The 22753-nt window shown below is 43.8% G+C and overlaps 1 protein-coding gene across 1 annotated transcript in view; it reads left to right on the top strand.

Annotated features, from left to right (window-relative positions):
* Positions 1-22753, top strand: part of Dnah6 (dynein, axonemal, heavy chain 6) — a 213022-nt gene that overhangs the window by 42568 nt on the left and 147701 nt on the right. The window contains 8 exon segments of the mRNA NM_001419792.1: positions 2598-2849; positions 6547-6675; positions 11577-11690; positions 14166-14309; positions 15840-16052; positions 16917-17009; positions 19101-19220; positions 20104-20284. Of these exon segments, the coding sequence (NP_001406721.1) occupies positions 2598-2849; positions 6547-6675; positions 11577-11690; positions 14166-14309; positions 15840-16052; positions 16917-17009; positions 19101-19220; positions 20104-20284 (1246 nt within the window).

Genomic DNA, 22753 nt, shown 5'->3' with positions numbered 1-22753 from the left:
TATTGTCTCAAGAAAAATAAGAGACCAAGTGTCAGGAAACAGTTGCCTAAATTAGAGAAACACTTCAGGCATGGGAAACAATGCCCTGTGTGGTTAACAGCAGCTAACCTTTACCAAGTTCTAACCATTCAGCAGGCATTGCATCAAATTTGGCCTTAATTTCAATCCTCACTAATACTGTAGCTGAGGAAACAAACGAAAATAGGCTGTAATCCAAGGTCACGGAACTGGAGTCAGAATCTGAGTGTCTTTGACCACAAAGCCAATATTCTCAAGCACAGTGCAGTTCTACTCTGCAGTAAGTGGTAACAGGGATGTAGGTCCTCATGAAGGTTGAAATCCTTTAGCCCTACAACTACACATAAGCTCAAGATTTTCTGTTAAAAGTGGGGGAAAAAAGCAACTCAAACCAGCTTAGGTAGAGACATCTGCATTCCTGTGTGTGCCTCTCTTGCTTGCTCTCCTCCCTATAAACTTGATTTTCCCGCCTCGGGCTCGTTCCTGTGACAGTATTATAGCATTTGGCTCCAATGATTAATTTTCTCTAAACTCATTACTCTCGGTTTGGCTTTGAAGTAGATATAAATCACTTTCTGAAGTATCAGAATTTGAAGAAGTGTCACAGAGTAAAAAGTTGGCTATGGGTTATTGACAGAGCTAACAGTAAAGCCCCCTTCACTTGCCTGCAAAGGAGCAGCCTGTTTATTTCTGGAACAGCCCCTTACCAAAGAGGCAGGTAATCGTGGTTTTTAGTCAGACTTGCTGCATCCCTGATGACCAAAGTCAACAAATGTATCCTTATGTGTGCATTTTTGTGTTTGGACAAAGAACCAACCAAAATGGAGTCCTCATTTAAGGATTCAGGGCTGTTTCATGGAAGCTCCCCTCTTCTATCAAGAGTGTAACTAGGTTCAGAATCTGCACATGGACAGGGCAGGATGGCTATAGTCCTCCCTCTCCGTCTGTCCTCTCTGCTTCTCTTTGCGGGTCATTTCACTTCTTTCTCCAACAGATATGTGGCTGCTCCTTCATCAACTAGTAGCAAACATGGCCACCAGGAGCCCCTACCCCCAACCCCAGCCCCACCCCAGGGCAGGTATAAGTCTAGCCAACCCTCAAAAGAGATATGACTGATTTTCTTTGTAGAGAGGATTAATTATGACTATTTATAACTAGCTTCAGGTGCTAGATACTTTGCCGAAAGCTACCCAAACTCACGTGAATAACTTAGAAAATGGGGCTGGAGAGATACATGGCTCAGAAGTAAAAAGGGATCGGTGCTCTGCTCTTCTAGAGGACCTGAATTCTTGCATCAAACAGCTCACAACTGCCTGTAACTCTAGCTCCAGAGGATCTAGACACCTGCTTCTGGCCTCCTCAAAGACACACACACACACACACACACACACACACACACACACACGTACCAAATAATAAACTGTTAATAAAAGAAAGTGGAAAGCGCATTCTAAGTTTGTCTGAAATTTTCTGGAAGCTATGGGAAGATAAAAGGGATGAGAAGTGGGGACAAGAGGAGTACAGGGAAAACAAACGGGTCTTTCCTTCATCCCTGATCTCCCCTCATCTCTGGAAAACAGCTTCCCACGGGGGCAGACCACCAGCAGAGCAGAGCCCGGGTGTTTGTTGAAAAGTCACATCCTTAGACACCTTGCTTAGGCCTTGTAAGTCAGAAACTCTAGGAGGGGCACATCAGCCTAGGTGAATGTGCTTCCTGACGCCATTTCCGTACAAGCTTCAGGCACAGAACTGTGCTCCACAAACTTCCCTGCAGTTAAGGTTTCATGTTACAGAAGTGTAGTCAGCTTCTACACAAAAGCAGCTAGCCTCGGTCATACCTACGGCTAACTATGGCTGTATGACCAAGGTCAGTTGGAACTGTGTTCTCCAGGTCCAACTGTGTGTACACAGCAGCTTATAGAACCCTGTGAGTTAGAGGTGAGGGATTTCCTCTAAGTTGCAGAATCACTTGTAGAAAACTAGAAGACACAGGAAATACACCGTCCACTGAAAGTAGGCCAGCAAGGTTGCTAAGTCATCATTTGGACTGCGGTAAAATAGTTTAGTGAATCACAGTGAAGCTCACCGTAGATCTGGGTTCTGAACCTGTGAACCAGGACCATGGCCTGTGCAAACTTCCGGGGCCGCTCCAGGGTGACCGCTGCTCAGTACATGTCCCTGACACTCATATGTAAACAACCACAGCATATATGGTCTTAGAAACTGGGTGACACTGTTTAATGCAGCAAGGAACAGGAAATGGAAAGAGAGGGAGAGAGAAGGAGGGAGAGGGAGGGAGGGAGAGGGAGGGAGGGAGAGGGAGAGAGATGCTGATTTTACTTCATAAAACTACTCAATTGTACTCAACTCTGACCATTTACCTCCTGGCTCAATTATCCAATTACTCATACTGTAGCAATGCTTGTATTTATCATGTGACCAGCTTCAGCCAATTGGATGGCCTTGCCAAATGCACCCAGGAATTTACAATTAACACTTGGATGTTCATATTTCACAGGCATGTTTCCTATTAGAAAACACTAATACTCTGCTGTTTCCTGACTGATGTTTCTATGTAGATTGAAACCCTGGAGGAGGAAGGGAATACAGTGGTTCAGATGTACAAGCTCATCGAACAATATCAGGTGCTCACACCCCCTGAAGACTTTGCGGTTTTCGCCACTATGAAGCCATCCATAACTGCGGTGCGGAACGCCATTGACAAATCTGTGGGTGATCGAGAATCCAGCATCAAACAGTTTTGTCTGCACTTGGGTCGGGATCTGGAAGATCTCAACAATGAAGTGAATGAGGTGAAGCTGCTGGCACAGGTGAGCAGAGCGATCTCTCCAGGGACTGCTCCCGTCTGACCATTACGGGATTCTAGAACTCAGGCAGAACCAATGAAAAAAAGTCGTATGCATTCACAACGTGCGCCATTACGTACACGATAGAATTTATTAAGCTGATTAATCTGCCCGTCACATCCCATTCTTATTGTTTTGTGATGAGAACTTTAAAGCTTATTCTTCCGGTCATTTAGAGACTATATTCCATTACAGCAGGTTCTTTTCCTGTTTTATTCTAAACAACTCCCTAAGCTGCTATTTAAGACTTCGTCATTTCAGAATCTCTCTTACAATGTACTGAATGAGTTCCAGGCTACTGTAAGCTGAGTCTGTGCTTAACGTTCAATTATCTTCCTCCTGTTTGGTATTTAGTATTTTGAAACAAGTGTGTCTACTGTTTGCTAACTCATTTTATAGCTGATGTTATAGTGTAAAATTTGTTGAGGATATTGGCAAATTTCCCCTAAATATTAGCCATAATATAAATTGGTAGAGATTGTTTAACTTGCATCATTTTTTAGAGAAAACTTTTAGAAATTAGACCACACATCTAGGTGATTTTTAACTAACATATATCTGGAAGCAAGATTTTTTTTAATGATTCATTATTTTATTATCATTGGCTAAATCTTAGTACTGAATTATAAAACCATAATAGGAATTTGAAAATAGAAAAATGCTCGTCAATAAAAGACTGATAAAGTACATTCATGTAGATATCCTCAAAGGAGCATAATGTATTAACAGTTACAACATACATTGGTATTAACATGGAGACATTGAAACCAGCTAACGCCAAATGTGTCCTGTTGGGCAAGCCTGGTTCTAAGAACTTGCTATTGTTGTTGCTTTTATATTGAAGCTTTATAAAATTTTCTGAATAGAGCAGATGTATATGACTATACTAACTGTAGGCTTTGGAGAATTATCAGTAAGGGAACATTTGTGTTCCCTATCAAGAACAAAATGCCAGCACATGCCTCATGTGTAATGGTACATTTTAAATGTCACACACACACACACACACACACACACACACACACCACTGCAGCCTGGGGATCACTAATTAGTCCATCATCTATACAGGGTTTAAATAGATTCCCTTTCATTCTTGGGCAAAGAACTATAATCTATAATTTATTCTACAAATAACACCATTTGCTATCAAGACCCTCCCCTAAACAACACATACACTCCCACTGGTGGAGGTTGGAGAGAAAACCTAAAGGTGATAACCAATGATTATTGGGAGAACTGGGAAGCCAGATGTTTTAAGGCCAGGTTGAGAAAGTCATGGATTACTGGGACTGAGCTCTGGCAGAATTGATGGCTTTTAGCAATGGGTACTAGCATGGTGCTTAAGGAAACAGCTAGGATCATTAGCTAAAACTTCCCAGGAAAACCAGGTTCAGCTCAGCCTTGACAAGGGCACCAGTGCCCACATAAGCAGCTTCTGCCGTGACAATCCTATTGGTATTTTCTAATATAGGACACATTGCTATTTTAATGAGGGGCCACACTAGGCAAGAGATAGATTATCTGGTCCCCAGGTGATGGCTATAATAGTTCTTAGATTTTTGCCATTTTCTCAGAAGCTGATGAACTTAGTATTTCCATTGTTCCTGAACCATTCTATGCCCATTTTCTGGATATTTAACTCCTAAATGTCATCCAAATATTCGCCTTAAGGCATATGGTTTAACTTATATATTCTTCATTTTCTCTCTTCATTTCTGTGATTACACATGCATATTGTACCGTATTATATATTTATGTGTTTTACATGTTTTAGGTACTGTGTATATACTCTCACAGTTCAAGTTTAATAATTCCCATAGTTTGATATTTCCTAAATTATTTAATAAATAACCAATCTTATTGTTAGATTGCTATGAAAAGACACCATGACCAAGGCAACTCTTATAAAAGAAAGCATTTAGTTGGGGCCTCAGTTACAGTTTCAGAGTATTAGTCCATTGTCATTATGGTAGGAAGCGTGGCGGCAGATAGGCAGGCATGGGATTGGTGGTTACATCCTGAGCCACAAGCAGGAAGGCAAAGAGAGGCAGAAATAGCAAACGTGTTATGTGCTTTGAAACCTGAAACCCCACCCCTCATTTACGTACCTCCTCCTACACATCCTAGCCCTTCTAATTTTCCTCAAACAGTTCACCAATCAGAGACTAAGCATGCAAATTTATGAGCCTCTAGGGCTGCCCTTATCTAAAGCTTCCAGGATCCAAACAGGAGGATGGGTGTCTTTGCCCTTACCCATGGTTCTTAAAGAAGCCTTGTGATAACTTTGGAGTGGTAAAGGGAAATGGTGTCTTGTTACAGTGCCTGGGTACAGCAGGTAGCCTGGTGCCTCTCTCCATCCCCTTTTCTCTCCCAGGAAGGCCATAGAAACCACTGTTTCTCTTGGCCAACCATGGCACATCAACTGAAAAACGTACTCTAATGCCTTCCACCATTTCAATCTTAGAGATGACCATCAGGACATTTTCTAACAGTAGCTCATAAGCACCCCTCCCCCACCAATGAGTGCTGATCAAGCCTAAGTATGTTTATGTAATTAATTCTAAATTTAAAGCCCAAAGGCCTACGTTTACAAAGTCTCATGATAGTCAAACAACTGAAAAGTAAGGTCCAAGGGAGTTGCAAGGCTCCGTCCCGGTCCCCCATGCTTCGATCTGTGTCTCTTCATCTGTCCCCATCACGACGGTCTTCTTAAGCTGACGAAGTACAAATGTCTTCCTACATTCCACAAACCACTCTGATAAATTAGATGGCCCTAAAGAGGAGTCATGGGAACCTCACTTAGTGAGAATCACAGGCAGAGCCATCTGGGGTTTGCAGTTGGGATAAAAAGGAGAACTGTCATGGGAGTGAGCCCTCAACCAATGGCATCCAAGGTATCTCCAGACAGGCAGCATCAGAGGTGAACTGAACTGGAGGATGCCGCTGCTTCTGACAGTAGCTCATAACCTCCCCACCCCAGGGTGCTGCCGCATAGCTGCTTGGTCTGCTGGGGACTCACACACATCTGGTTCCAGAAGCACACTGTGAGAAAATACTGAATCTGATTTTCCTTACCCTCTCCCCTAATTCAAAGCATTTTCTGTTGTTTTATTTTGAAAAGGCAACTTTCTTTATGTCACAGCTATCTCTTTTCTCCCCTGACATATTCAGATCTCCACAGCATTTTTTTTTTCAAGTAGGAAATGAAGGAGACTGCACTAGGTTATATCTTATGATGGTGTTTGTATGTGGGGGAACCCTGGGGGCTGTAGAGTGGGCACGCATGAGCCAGGGCACAGGTACATGAAGGTCAGAAGGCATCTTGTACCCTTGTACCTGTATTATGATTCGAATCCCAGGGATCGAACTCAAGTCATTAGGGCTGGAAGTGAGTGCCTTTACCCGCTGAGCAATCTTGCCAGCCCCTACATTCTGTTTTAAAAACAGTGTTAGGTCCCTGTTCCATGTCTTTCTACAATTCTCTACTTTTCCTATGCTGATACATAACATTAAAAAAAAACAACCATTTTTTAAAACACATTTCTAAGAAGCAGAGAGAAAGAGAATTAAGGCAAATGCATTTTTGGAAACACATCTCTTGATCCACCTAATCTTCATGAACAAGTAAGCTGCCTAACCAGAAGCCATGTTGACTTTACAGGACCCACAGATCTTGGATATCAGTGCTGACCCGGAGAAAATAAAGACGATGCTGAGTGACCTGCAGTCCGTTCTGGATGACCTTCAGAAACGTGCCTTTCAGTACAAATCCTACCAGAAGAATTTCAAGGTAACGGCAGCTGTTCACCTCTGCTTCTGCAGTGCATGCACACACGCATTTATGCATACGTCCTCTCAACAATGTGACCAGAACCACTCAGGGGACACAAGCACACAAGAGAGCTGGAGACATGGCAGGCAAAGTGCTCCGTACACAAATGTAAAGACATGAGTTTGGATCTCCCACACCAGCACCCAAGTGAAAGCCAGAAGGATGTAGCAGCCTGCCTGTTATCCCAGTAATCGGGAGGTGGAGACAGGGTATCCCTGGGGCAAGTTTGCTAGAAGAACTGGCAAGTTCTGGGTTCAGTGCTTCAAAATAGGAGGCAGATAGCAATCCAGGAATGTCTGGCATCAACAGTGGGCCTCTACATGCACATGTGCACACAAACACACACATGCATGTGTACTGCAAACACATGTGTACGCAAAAATATTAGTATACACGAGAGACAAAATATCCTCTTGTTATGGGAAATTCTCAACCAACCCCCCTCCCTGCAGTGTGTATGTTAAAATGTGCATGCATTTCAAAATGTGGTTAATTAAAGCCCCCTAGCTTTTCTTAAGTAAAATTCAAGCTTCTTGGGCATTTGGATGCATTTTGATCCACGAGCTTTGCCTGACTTGTCCTGGTATTCCATGAAAGCAGAGAGATGAGCCAGAAGGTAAGATGGGTCCCAAAATGTAGGTTCGGAAGGCTAAGGGTGAAAAGAGAGAAAGAGGAGACCAAAGAGATGTTCACGCCTTAAACAGCATCAACAGAGAGCAACAAGGTAAGTGAAAGGAAAGTGAACATGCAGGAGGGCACCTGCCCCTTGGCGACACACCTGCTCATACAGAGTCCTTAGGCAGAGTCTACTCCAGAGGCCAGAGCTTAGTAAAACCATGTGAAGAGTGACCTGCTTAGTGCCAGGCCATGAGACAGATGTAGGACCTGAGTGAGGGATAAAGCCCTTATGGAAGCACAGAAGGCCATAGAAAACTGAAGCAATCGTGAGCAGACAGAACGATGCTGGAGCACCACAGCACTGCAGAGCCACGGACACTAAACCAGGATTCTCCTGACCCAGAAGCCGACATGTAGGTCAGTGGGAAGAAACAGAGAAGCCAGATAAACCCACACAACCACAGCCACCCTGCTTTTGGCAGAAACACCAAAAACATACATTGGAGGGGGGAAAGGCCTCTTCAAAAAAATGGTACTATAAGCACTAGGTACCCGCATATTAGAAATGAAACAAGATCCCCATCCTTTACCCTGTACAAAAATCACTTTTAAAAAAAATGGGTAAAAGACCTCAGCGTAAGGCCTAAAGCTGTCATGGAAAACACTTCAGGATGTCAGCACAGGCGAGGGCTTTCTGGAGAGGACGCTGCTAAGGAAATAAAACCAAGCCTTGACAGGTGAGGCTGCATGAAATTGACGCGCTTTGGCAGAGCAAAGGAAGCGAAGTGAAGGGCAGCCCGAGGAATAGGAGAGAAGCTTTGCAACTACATCTGACAGATTCATATCTAGAATTTATCATGAGCTCTAAGTACTACATACACAAAAATAAACAACCTAATAAATGAGATAACGGGGTGAAATGAGAGTTCTTAAATGAAGAAATACAAATGACCAATAAACATACGAAAAATACTCAGCATCCTTATTCATCAAGGAAGTGACTATTAAAAGTGCATTGCAATCATCTCCCCCTACTCTGAGTGATTACTATTAACCAGACACCAACACGCAACGCTGAGGATATGGGGGAAGAGAGCTCTGATATGCTATGGATAGAAATGCAAATTAAGTTAACAGCTATAAAAATTAGCATGGGGCTTCTCAAGCACTAAAAATATAATACAGCTGTGCCACCCCTGGGCATATAACTGAAGGACTCTAACACACTACGGAGATACCTACACACCCATATTTAATACTGCACTACTCACAGTAGTGAAGCTATAGGATCAGCCCAGATTCTCACCAACAGATAAATGGATGAAGGAAACGTGATATGTATACACCATGGAGTTCTACTCAGCCTTAAGGAAAAATGAAATCATGTCATATCCAGGAAAAATGGATGGAAACCATCATAGTAATTGAAATAAGTCAAAACCACAAATACCATGGGTTTCCCCTAGTTCGTGAATTCTAAGTTCTATATAGATAGCATTTAAAAATGCAGGTATCTGACCAGAAGGGAGATGAGGAAAAGGAGATTATCAGGAAGGAAAGAGAAAGAATATAAGGCAGTGGGAGTAGAAATGCTCACGGGGCTTGAAAGAAATTACAATGAACATAAGCCAGTTAAGGAAATAAGAAAAAAAAACAAAACAAAACAGGGCCTGGGAGATGATTCGAGGTTGAGAGCTCACACTGCTCTTGCAGAGGCTCTGAGTTCGGTTCCTAGTACCCAGACTGGGTGACTCACAACTACCTGGGAAATCTGACCTGTTTGGGTACCTGCACTCATGTGCACAAATCCACATGGATAATTAAAAAATAAAACAGAATTTTAATATCAGAATTTTAATAGGGGAAACCCATGGTATTTGTGGTTTTGACTTATTTCAATTACTATGATGGTTTCCATCCATTTTTCCTGGATATGACATGATTTCATTTTTCCTTAAGGCTGAGTAGAACTCCATGGTGTATACATATCACGGTTCCTTCATCCATTTATCTGTTGGTGAGAATCTGGGCTGATCCTATAGCTTCACTACTGTGAGTAGTGCAGTATTAAATATGGGTGTGTAGGTATCTCCGTAGTGTGTTAGAGTCCTTCAGATAAAACACACATAATTAAAAAATAAAACAGAATTTTAAAAACAAGAGAAAGGGGGGAAAAGGGTTAAGGAATGGCTCAGCCAGGAAAGAGGGTTTGTTTGTTTGTTGCGTGCAAGCACAATAACATGAGTTTTATCCTTAGATCTCATGACTTAAAGAATCTACATGTATAACACATCCTAGAGCTAGGGGGGCAAAAACACCTAGATCCCTGGACACTCTGGTCAGCCAATGTGAGCTACTTGGTAAATTCCAGGCCAGTGAGAGACTTTGTACGGAAGCAATTAATCAGCTGGTTAGTTAGTTAGTTAGTTAGTTAGTTAGTTAGTTATAACCTGAAAAGAAGCCCTCTCACTTCAACACACATGCATACACTCATGCATATGCACAAACATGAATACACACATGCACACAGGCACACTGAAAAGGAAAGAAAAATCAAATTATGTCATAAGCAACATAGACTAGCCTGCACAATATTTCCCTTAGTGACAGGAGTCAATCACAGAAGATCAAGTAGTGTGTGAAATATCTAAAGCACTCTTACCAACATGGAAATTACCACCGTGATCACTATAGGCTGGGGAACGGAAAGTTGCTTGCTCAGAAAGTATAATTTTTCATAAACATGGAATCGAAAAGCACTGGAAGTCTGCTACTAATGTTTTTAACACAGCATAGTTAACAGTACTATATGCATAAAGATCTCCTCAAAAAGTAGATCTCATGTTACATGTTTTTACCATAATATCGGGGGGAGGGTATCTAAAGAAAAACAATGGAATGAGCAATGGCTCAGTGGGGACAAGTATGAGGACTGAGTTCAGATTCCACAAATCCATGGGAAGCCAACGCAATCCAACGCCCCTCCAACAAGATAGGAAGACGGGATAATCCCCAGAGGCTCCCGGGACAAGTAGCCTGGTGTATGCAGTGGCAAACAACAGAACAACAGATCCCTTTTCAAACAGGGCGGAAGGTAGGATCAACACCACATTCTGTCCTTTAATCTTCACACACGCCACCAGTTTATGACACACTCACTCAAAAGCAATCACGTGCTCATGTCCCCCTCATACCTACAGAGCTGAGAGTTCTACATCTGGATCAGCAGGCATCAGGAGAGAGAGAGAGAGAGAGAGAGAGAGAGAGAGAGAGAGAGAGAGAGAGAGAAAGAGAGAATATGAGATGAGCCTGGCTTGAGCATCTGAAACCTCTAAGCCCACACCCAGTGACACATTTCATCCAACAAGGCCACACCTCCTAATAGTATCACTCCCTATGGGAGCCATTTTCATTGAAACCACCACATCCCCAATACCAATGCTCTAGTTTAATCACAGAATCCAACCGTCTCTGTTCAGTCAGTTCAATGGAAGCTTCCTCACATCCAATCCAAAGCAGTGTTTACATGATTTTTCATGAAAACACCTTCAGGAGTTGGAGAGATGGCTCCACGGTTAAAAGCACCCGCTGCTCTTCCAGAGGACGGGTCTTCAATTCTCAGCACACACAATGGATGACCTATAACTCCAGGGAATCAGATGACCTTTTCTGGTCTTCAAGATCTCCCGCACCTCCCCATCCATATACACAAATCAACAAACAAGGTAATAAAAACTAAAAGGCCTTCAGGATGTCTTCATTCTTCCTTCCCACAAGGTGGCTCTACATTCCATGTGCTTAGAAACCGAGAGGTGGTTCTGTGATCTTAAACCTTCCCTCCAGCAGCCACCACACACATACACACATAGGTTCCTCTTCCATCACCAGAGCTTAGGAGCCCAGAGGCGAAGCAGCCAATATGAAGATTCATCTGTTTCCCCACCACCATCCCCACCAAAGACCAAGCATCCAAAACGGAATACTCCAGTGCTCTCCAACAGTGGTCCTGTTCAGGATATGTAAGGTGTAAGAAAATACCATGTGATACTGTCTCTAATGAAAAGCTATACTGTATGCAGGATTTCATAGGGCTTTTAGCTTTTGGTGGCCACACCCTTACCTTTTCTTTCCTCATTTAGGAACCACATTCCTCCAGGAAATCACAGCATCAAAAGTTGCCTGGAGGACAAGTTGTTCTGTCTGAAATCTAAGTCCTGCATCTTGGTTCTTGTATTTTAAAGGTGGAAGTGTCCAAGTTTGATGCATTGGAAGAAGTCTGTGCTGAACTAAGGCTCAAACAACTGCTCTGGGATTCCTTGTCTGAATGGGATAAACTCCAGCAGGAGTGGCTAAAGGTAGGGGGAAACAGCTCTCGGTAGTTGTATTTTTTTATTAATTCCTAAATATTAAAAATATGAAATATATTTCAATTATCTAGTGTCTTCTGATAATCAATGAAATATGTACTTCAATATTCAGAAAGTTGAATTTACATACCTGACATGGGAAAAATATAGCTATGATGGTGTTGAAACTAGCAAATAAGAAAAAATAGCTTTATATCCGTGTTCGTATTTCATGTGTCCATTTTTACATTCCAGAGGAACTCAACATACGCGATTCCTTTGGAGCAGTGGTCATGAAACCTGGGCTTTCGCTTCAGTTTCATTGGCCATTGTCAGTAGGATCGAGACACGACTAGTCACTGGATGCCTCTGTCATGTTGACCCGCTTAGAGAAAGTGGGGAAGAGGTTTTGGAACCTGAAATTTTCCATTTTCTCTTCTGTTTAAGACTATAAACTATTTCCATTACAGTGTCACTTAATGTGTCAATTGCATTGCTATGCATAATGCAAAGTATGATTTTATGGAAACCAATCAGTCTTCTGATTAAATATAAGAGGCCCTTTGTTGTTAAATGATATGAGGCAAAAAATCTTCTTACAAAGCAGAGTTCCTGACACCTTTGTTTAAGAGGGCTGCGTGGTGCAAGTGTCCAAGGGCCATGGGATACGATATCTAACTGCAATGTCACTTCTAAACACAGTGTTACCATGAAAAGTCCCAGGGTTCTGGAGGATTTTACTTGTGATGTACTCACTTTAGAGATCTGTTAGCTTAGGCTTCTGTTGTTAGTGTCCTTGATGGAAGGAGGCCATTTTGTTCATACTGCTAGGATAGAATGAGAGGAGTACTCTCGGTAGTGAACTCATCCGTGGAGTCTAGTATGACAGCCACCATGACTCTGCTTCAAGGATCTGCCTGTATTCAAAACTTGAAAAGGAAGCAGAAGATGTGAGCACCTTCCAGTGTGACCAGCTTTCAAGTATCACTCTCTCAAATATGGCAGGGATGTGTGGAAAATACCTTCTGCTTCACAAACACTTTGCACTCCTCATTCTTCCTACCTAGGTAATGCTTATAACCAGAGGCCATATGTCTAAATCAAAAACCAAATGACACAGGAAATGTATTCCAGATGATGGAAGAGCCAGAGGGGCATTTAAAACAAAAAAGAAACGTTTTATTGATTCTCTGTGAGTTTCACATCATGTACCGCAGTCCTACTCCTCTCCCCATACTCTCATATCCACCTCTGTCCTTGCAACCTCCCCACCCTCCCCCACAAAAAACCACACAAACAAACAATAAGCAAAACAAAACATAGAAAACATTTCATCATGAAAGCTGCAGTGTGTCCCAGTGTCCCACAGTGTACCCCTCTGTCCACACATCGTCATTTGCAAATGTTCATTGCAATGAACTGGTTTGAGGTCTCTGCCTTCTGTGACACCATCTATATTGGGTCCTCACTGGGACTCCTCCCAGTCATCCTGTTGCCGCCCTGTGTCATGGAGATCCTGCCCTTTCAGGTGCCCCAACAGTTAGTTCACAGATGATGTAGATTTTGACGTGGACCAACTCAGAGTCCTAGATCTGGGCCTAGGTGACAGCTGAGTGGTCAGCCCACTGCCTCTCCTTTAGCCATACCACCAGGGGGAGCTCTCCAGCATTGCTCCATCTGGCCACTCAGTGCCACCATAGGCAAGAGGCAGAGACAGCTCTCTTGCTACCATGTCCTCAGGACTGGCTCACCCCCATCTATGCCTCCAGACTCAGCTACATCATGCTGCCAGGTTGAGGCTCAGGGCTCACTCCCAAGTGCTGCATGTGGCAAGGGCCTGGGAGAGCTCTCCTACACTCACACCCTCGGGGCTGCCTCATCCATGCCTCATCATCAGGGCCATCTCCACAGTGTTGCCAGGCAACACAACCCTCAGGGCCCACTCTCCCAAGTGCTATAGACAGGAGGGGCAAGGATAGCTCTCCCATTCCCATGACCTCTGGGACAGCTCTCCTGACTATTGCAGGTGGCAAGGGGCAAGCTAGGGAGGGCACCATCCCTATGCCCACTCAACCTCACAATCCACCAGCTCTCCCCAGCTCTTTCCCTCATACCCAGCCTCACTGTGCTGCCTGGGGAGGTGCAGGACCTCACTCTCCTGAGTGGCACAGCTGTTGAGGGGTGGGGCTAGTTCTGCACAGCCCTTGGACATCCACATGGTCTAGGCAGCCTTGGGGACTACGGGGACAGCTCTGGTCTTTATTGGTAATTTGAGGATCACAGTATTGCACTTGACAGCAAAGAAGACAATGCAAGGAAAGGAATTAGCAGTTGGCATTATGAATGGCTGTTTCTAAACCTACAGATTTGCTTTGGTTTAAAATTTGGAGTGCCAGGAAAATTCAAATGAAAGTAAACTTTTATACTACTTAAGCTTGACATTTATTGTGTGCTTTATCTGTTTTTTTTTTTTTAATCCCACAGTCCAAATTTGACTGCTTGGACCCAGAGGTCCTAAACGGTCAAGTCACTAAATACGCTAAATTTGTGACCCAGCTGGAAAAGGGCTTGCCACCTAACAGTGTGGTGCCCCAGCTCAAACAGAAGGTGGAGAGAATGAAAGAAAAGGTAAGGCAGGGCGAGGGGAATCATTTCAGAACCAAACTCAGACGCCCTGGGGATTTGTTTGCAGGAAAAAGAAGTAACAGTCTAGTGTGGTAAATTGTGCAATGGAGCATAATAATTAGAAGAGACACTCGGGGTCTGGTACATGACAGGCAAAGTAAGGATGCCCTCAGCACATAGGCAGCAAATACGCCTGGTGCAAACAGCCTGGTCCATTTACACTATTGTTCCTCACAGCTAGGCATCATCCAGATGCATTCCATGTGAAAAAGTCCTGGAAGCCAGGCAGTGCACGTAAAGGGATGGTTTGGAAACTTGGCGTTGCAACCAAGCCAGTCCTTAAAAGGGAGAAAGGGATTGGGTGAGCCTGCTCAGCTGGTCCGAGGCGCTTGCAGCCAGTTGACCTCCCCATACTGACCTCGCCAGCCATCCCCCTCTTCCACTGAGACCTCTAACAAATTCACTGTAGCTAATTTAAAAGCGCTATTCCCAACATGTGCACCACTTCTGAGTTTGATTCCGATCACTGTTGACTGTCGGGCGTATTTCCTTCTGGTCATTTTGCTTTGCTGTGTGCCTTTTTGTTTTTTGTTTGTTTTATTTGGTTGTTGTTGAAATGCAGACATCTTCTGCAGCAGCAAGTGATCGCCGAGGCTTGTGATTTGCAATCTTGGAGATGAGCATTTTCCTCTGTTTACCTCTTTGTGTGCTGGGTTGTATCAGTCCCAGTTAGGAGTTCAGCTGGCTTGAGATTTGACTGTGCTCTAGTCTGTCTCACTGCACCTTGGGCCTGTATTTTCTAGTGATACCTACTGTTTCTCGAGTGAGCTGGGTCCCAGAGGCTGCTTTCAGCTTCTTTCTCCTGGACCTACGCCTTCCTATTTTCTTGTGCCCAACTGAGAATCGTTTCCTGCAGCTTTCCACTCCATATGTGGCAAATGATAGCCTGTGGGAGAGGCTCTGTCCTCAAGACTGGCTCCACCCAATGAGGTGCTCTGTTCTGGCCTCTGCTCTAGTCTTCAGAGAAACATGTGACTACCACTTTCCCCAAGTTTTTGAATTAGTTAAGTGCCCTGAAACTCAGTGTTCTCACAGTCTTAATAAAATCCCTTCATTTGCATCTTTCTCCTGAATTTCCTTTTCTATAGGAATGAGGGGTGCTGTTTTCAACTCTCTATAGGTTGAAATGTGTTTTGACCAATTCCACCCATCATTCCTCCCCTCCAACGTCTCTCAGATTCCCACCACATTGCCTCCCCAACCTTACGCACTCTTTTTCAGACATTGAGTCTGATAAATGCCACCCGTATGTTCATGGGTCAAGGACCACTCAGTGTATCATGGGTGACCTGTGCAGGACCACATCCCCACTCTCAGAAGCCAGCAGCTACCAACAGCTCCTCTGGTAGAGCTGGGGTACCCTGAGCCCCTCCCCCATCCGTGCTGGAGTGTTTGCAGGCATGACCATAGGTCAGTCCTGCACATGCTGTACTCTTTACAGAGGCAGCGCCTCTGAAAATGTCTGTCTTCCAGCTTCCTGTGATCAATGATTTGAGGAACCCAACACTGAAACCTCGGCACTGGTCAGCCATTGAACAAACCGTTGATGCCCTCTTAGTGGACATTGAAATTCCGCTGACCTTAGAGAGGCTGTCCGAACTACACGTCTTTGATTTTGCTCAAGAAATCCAGGACATATCTGGACAGGCTTCTGGGGAAGCTGCCTTAGAGATAATTCTTAAGAAGGTAAGTCAAGGAAAAGCCAGGCACAGTGGTGTGGCTTTTTCATGTCTCATTTTAACACCAGGGAAATGGAGCCAGGATGATGGGTCCCTGGGGCTCATGGGACAGTCAACCTAGCCGACTTAGAAAGTTCCAGCCCAATCAGAGGCCATGGCAATAAACAAACAAATAAATAAGAAATGGCCTCTGCATGCACATGTGTGTATATGTGCCCACATACACATACCCACATAAACACACATGTAGTATCCACACACAAAATGTGAAATGTAAAGGTTTCAGGTTAAAACATGAAGATTCCTAAGATCTGTGTTATCTGGGTGGGATTTTCAGCATCACAAGCAACAGCCTTTGCTGTCCTCTTGCATGAGCCATTTGGTATGATATATTCAGTCTACAGCCCAGCCAGAATTCACAGCAACAAGGTTGGCTACTGCTGGCTTTTATGAAGAACTGTATGTTAGAGATTTTTTTTAACAAAAAATATATTATTTTCTGAACTCCCAGAGAAGGTTAGGCTGGGCTAATTGCCTTAAAATAGATTGAGAAGACTTTCCTACTTATAATGCTAAATCCTTATCCTAACAATGCATGCCTACCTGCCAGGTGTCTAAGTAAAATGAACATTTCCCTCCGCTTACAAGCATAAGGCACACATTATCAGCGGCATCTCATCGGTATTAAGAACAGTTAGAGGAAACCAAGAACATTAGTGGCTTCTGACTAAGAAAAGGGTCTTGAGAATGTCAAGGATCATAAGGAGGGGAGTAGGGGAGTTACAGTCCCCTCTTATTTCATTCCGTGAGCCTTTATTGTGCATCTAGACACTCATGAATTAGATATCCCAATGCTTAAACTATTTCCAAGGTGGAAGACTCTTGGAAAACGACAGAATTTGTCATTCTTCCTCACCGTGACTCGAAGGACGTATTTATCCTGGGTGGCACAGATGACATACAGGTACGTAATTGGGTTACGGGATATTTGTGGTAAATCAGGCATGGTGGCTCCTGCCTGTAATCTCCATGTCTGAGAATCAACAGCAGGAGGATTACTATAGGTTCAAGGCCAGCCTGAGCTACATAACAAATTCTAAATTAGCCAGGGATAGACAATAAGACTGCCTCAAAATAAAGAAGGAAAGAAGGAGGAGGAGAGGGAGGAGGAAGGACAGAGGAGAGCAGTTTTGTGATACAAGTCCTGACCATACCTCCTGCAGCTTCTGTGACAGATTAAGGTGAGGAAATGAACTACGAGCCACTAAGGAAAAGCTAATTTGGAAAACAAGATGTAAATAACTGACACAAATACTTAGTCACAAATATTGACCAAAGTAATAAAATGGTGTGTGTGTGTGTGTGTGTGTGTGTGTGTGCGCGCGCGCTCGCCCGTGCACGCGCGCAGGAGTTCCAGGCCTGTAGTTGAGGAATTAAGTGATCAGTTATGTGTGAAGTGATAGAAGAGTCTTTCCCAGACTCTTGTTGCCAGGACAACCGACATTAAAGATGAAGATTGAGAAGGGAGTAGGTGGAACTAAAAGCACTGCAAAATAACATGCACTAGCATTTCACGTGCACTGCAAAATAACATGCACGAGCATTTCACGTGCACTGCAAAATAACATGCACGAGCATTTCACGTGCACTGCAAAATAACATGCAAGGGCATTTCACGTGCACTGCAAAATAACATGCACGAGCATTTCACGTGCACTGCAAAATAACATGCACGAGCATTTCACGTGCACTGCAAAATAACATGCACGAGCATTTCACGTGCACTGCAAAATAACATGCACGGGCATTTCACGTGCACTGCAAAATAACATGCACGGGCATTTCACGTGCACTGCAAAATAACATGCACGAGCATTTCACGTGCACTGCAAAATAACATGCACGGGCATTTCACGTGCACTGCAAAATAACATGCACGGGCATTTCACATGCACTGCAAAATAACATGCACGAGCATTTCACGTGCACTGCAAAATAACATGCACAGGCATTTCACATGCACTGCAAAATAACATGCACGGGCATTTCACGTGCACTGCAAAATAACATGCACGAGCATTTCACATGCACTGCAAAATAACATGCACGAGCATTTCACGTGCACTGCAAAATAACATGCACGGGCATTTCACGTGCACAGCTGGATGGGAAGTTAAACTCAATTTTATCTATTTAGGTAGATAAAATCTAAGCCATGTGCTCAGAGCATTAAGTCATTTAAAATCTAAAGACAAAAGGGAAGGAGTCCTACAGCCCAACTTAAAGGTATAGCCATATCGTAAGAATGGACAAAAGGCAGAGATAGAAGTGAAATTGTTAGTAGAGGGCAAAATCAGACATCACGCTATGCGTGCAGGTGGGCAAGCCAAGTTATGTGCAGGAGCCAGGAGCCAAGCAGTGCCAGTTAAACAACTCAGTTTTTCAGATCAACACATTTTTTTTAATCCACACGTTTTATGAGGGATGCTGTTGTTTGTGGGGAGCAGTAGGGAGGGGGGCGATGTGAATACTTCCTCTAGAGGATTCAGCTTCATCTTCCTGCAGATGGCATAAGGGAAAATAATCATTCATTGATTGCAATCGTTGCAAGCACAGGGCATTTTGAGAGGTGAAAGCCTACCCAAGTGACTAAACTGTAAAGGGGATGCCAGTTGCCTAATGTTGAGGGCAAGAGAAGAACATTAGACTAAGCAAACACTTGTGCCATTAATGACTACAGGATGCGAGGCTCAGAGATGGTTCGGTCAGTAACATTTGCTACACCAGCATTAAGATCTGACTCACTCACGCACACACACACACACACACCCTCCACAGGTCTCTTAGTTAGGTGTCCCCCAGTGACCTTTGAGAGAACATACGGTTGTAAGCACAAGGAAAAGGAACAAGTTTGGCAGTGTCTGTGTAGGAAGCTGTAGGTGGGGCTACATTATTTGTTCAAATGAGTTATCCTTAAATAGACCCTTGGAATTTGAAACACCTTGAGCTCACAGACTCATGCTTCTGCCCGTGTTCTGGCCTCTGCTCCCCAAAGGTCCTTCTTGACGATAGCACCATCAACGTTGCAACCATCGCCTCATCACGATATGTGGGTCCCCTGAAGACTCGAGTGGATGACTGGCAGAAACAACTTTCCTTGTTTAATCAAACACTGGTAAGTTGGGGAAATTCCAGCTCCTGGACTTTGATCTGGAGGGCTGGAAATAGTGATTCTGTGGGGCTAGAACGCAGCTCAGTGGTAGAAGGATTGACCAACCGTACAAAGTCCTGGGTTTGTTACACACACACACACACACACACACACACACACACACACACACACTGTTGTTTTAACATTATATAATTCAGAAGTGTAGGATTCAATTGTTGACATTTTGTTATGTTCAGAATGAGAAAAAAGCACACAGGCACTTGGCCCGTTTTTATCATTATGCAGCCTACTGTCACTTTTACTAGCAGAGTTAAATTAAATATCACGGAACTGGAGTTATACATTTGTTAGCAGCGTAATTATCAGTTAAGTACAATACATCTGGAGTCTCATATCTGTGTTGGTCAGGAAGTGATCCTGGCTTCTACTGGATCCCTCTGCTCAAGGAATCCCATAGCTGTGATATTCCAAAGATAGGACAATCTAGGTAACTCCTCATTAAGATGCTTTCCCTGGGTGGTTCTAGGCTGTGCTTGTATATGTTTGGGAGTCATCATGAACTTGTTGCCTGACCACCCTTCAGACTTCTGCCAGGAAGCATCTTGCCTCCCAACAGAATGTTTCCTCTACACGCTTTAAGCATGTTTCATGTGACCCCTCTGGCTTTCCACACAGCCGACTCAGAATAGTCTTCAGTGGAAAGAGAGGGTGGAATCAGGCTGGACAGAATAGTGGGCTCCTTTAGGAAATTTTATTTCAAAGGACCTTTAGGGAGATGTGAGCGGCTCCTAAGGGAAAGATGTAGTTCCCAAAGCCACAATCTCCAGTGTAACCTGTGGATATCCGGTTGGAAACTCCATGTTGATAGTCCCATGTTTTTCTCCAGGAAGAGTGGCTGAACTGTCAGAGAAACTGGCTCTACCTAGAAAGCATCTTTAATGCCCCAGATATCCAGAGGCAGCTGCCTGCAGAAGCCAAGATGTTCCTTCAGGTGGATAAGTCATGGAAGGAAATCATGAGGAAGGTCAACCGGCTGCCTAATGCGCTCCGGGCTGCAACTCAGCCAGGTAGAAACTCCAAAACAAACAAGCAGAACAAGGGGGTTCCCTGCTCATCTGACACGTGATCACCGCGGTACATCCAGCAATACACACACACACACACACACATACACACACACACACACACACACACACACACTTGTTGCAATTCAAGTAACAGATTGAAATTGAAGGTTTTTCCTAGCACATACTAATTATACATAATAATGAATTACAGTATGACATTTTATGCATGTGTGTCATGTATTTTAATCATATTCAGCCCCATTACAGTCTCTTGTCCTCATCCCACTCCTGTTGATCTCCCTCTAGTCCCCTCCCACTCCCGTGTCTTTTTGTGCGTGTGAACCAATGAGTTCAGTGTTATTTACAGGATCATGGCCACCTTGGCTATACCACTGAAGACGTCACATCCTCCCCCAGCATCAGGGTTGAAATGTTTTAAAAAGCTCTGTTTCTGTCCACAGTCAGTTTCTGGAGCAGATATAAACTCACTGAAGTTTACACTCTATACCTCAGACAGCCTGCTTGTCCTATAACTTAATGGCCGCGTGTGACGATGATGGGCCACAGTCTCAGACACCGTCCCTGCCTAGCAAGGCAACTTTGCAGGCTATGCTCCTTGCCGGAGATCCTTACATAAAAGAGTGGAAAGGAAAGCTACTGAATGATTAAAATCAAACACCCACAAAGGCTTTAGGTCTTATAGAATGTGCTCACCCTTGCGGGCCCAAGCTACCATCCTGCTGGCAATAACACGTCCTGAGCCTCTGCCCTGTTGTCCTTTTTTCCTCATTGTACCTGTTTGTTTCCTCTCATGTAAGCGTTCTTATAATGCTATAGACCCATGCTATGATCTAGAGTAACCTCCCTTACTATGATCCTTAATTTAATCACACCACGTTCTTATTTCCATACAAACCCGACAGATCCGTAAGTGTGGGGAATTAGGACTCAGCATCTCCGGGAATGGGACCATTATATGCTGCCTGCCACGGCCCCTCCATTGTCATATTCAAACCTTTTTACATGCACAAACAGAGTGGCATTTGATTACAGAGTGACGTCCCAGTCCCCAGAAGACTTGTTATAAAATTATTTTGATAATTTCATAGATGAATATAATGTATTTAGATTAAATCTTCTCCCCATTCTCTTCAACTCCATCCCAAACCCACCAATTCCCCAACTTCATATCCTTCCCTTTCCTTTCTTCTTCCCCGATTTCTAGGCGTACCTTCTCCACTGCTTCCTTCTTCTTCGTCGTCATTTCCTCCTCCTCCTTCCCCTCCCCTCCTCCTCCTTCCCCTCCCCTCCTCCTCCTTCCTCTCCCCTCCCCTCCTCCTCCTTCCCCTCCCCTCCTCCCCCTTCTTCCCCTCCCTCCCCCCTCCTCCTCCCCTCCTCTTCCTCCCCCTCCTCCTCCTTCCACCTTTCCTCCTCCTCCCCCTTCTCCTCCTCCTCCCCCTCCTCCTCCTTCAATCTCGTATTTAGTGCTGCCCATATCTGAAGGTATCATCTATCAACTGATGAATGGAAAACAGGTCTTTTGAAATAATAAAGAATATAATTCCTAAGTCATATTCTTTGATTTGAAGCCTTAAAAACTTCAAATAAAGAAGTATATGCCTGTAATAAATCTGATTCAAGGTGATGATAAAGCCATGAGAAATTTTAAAGTAGATAAGGGAGTGGCTATGGGTTAGTGTATGTTTGTATGTGTGTGTGTGTTTGCATACATACAAATATGAATGTATGTGTCCATGTGTATATATATGTATATGTATGTATGTGTGTGTGCGCATGTTGTGTAAATGTGTATATATGTATATCTGTGCATGTGAGTAAACACCTGTGTATGTATGTGTGTATGTGTATCTGTGTATATGTGTATATATGTGTATCTGTGTATTTATGTGTGTATGTGTATATGTATGTGTGCATGTGTGTACATGTGGGTATATGTGTATGTGTGTATACACACGTGTGTTTATATGTTTGTGCATATGTATGAATATGTATTGTGTATGTATGTGTGTACATGTGTATGCATGTGTATATTTATGTGTATATGTGTGTGCATTATGTGTGTTTGAATGTGTATTTGCATGTGTGTGTGTTTGAGTATGTGTATATGTGTGTCTGTATGTGCTATTGGACTTTTCAATAAAATAGCTTTTGAGCAGAAACTTTCAGGAAAGAGTGAGTGTATGTGGCTCAGAAGGAGAACTGTTGACAGCAGAGGGAAGAAGGAAGAATGATGTGAGGCTCCTAAGGTAAGTAAGACGGTGCTGAAAATGTTGCCAGATGGAGTCCCATCTGGGCTGGAATGGAGTGCTTGGAGATTGAGTCTTGCTTGAGACACGAGGCCAAGACCAGTGGGCGTAAGTGGGTGACTGGCCACTAGATGGAGCTGTTGACTACATAGAGTCTCGGAAAACGTGGTACAGCTCTGGGATTTGATTCTTGGGCAGTAGG

The sequence above is a fragment of the Rattus norvegicus genome, chromosome 4 (assembly GCF_021556685.1).
Source record: "Rattus norvegicus strain SHRSP/BbbUtx chromosome 4, alternate assembly SHRSP_T2T, whole genome shotgun sequence".
NCBI classification, from domain to species: Eukaryota; Metazoa; Chordata; class Mammalia; order Rodentia; family Muridae; genus Rattus; species Rattus norvegicus.
This window is presented reverse-complemented; position numbering and strand designations above follow the sequence as displayed.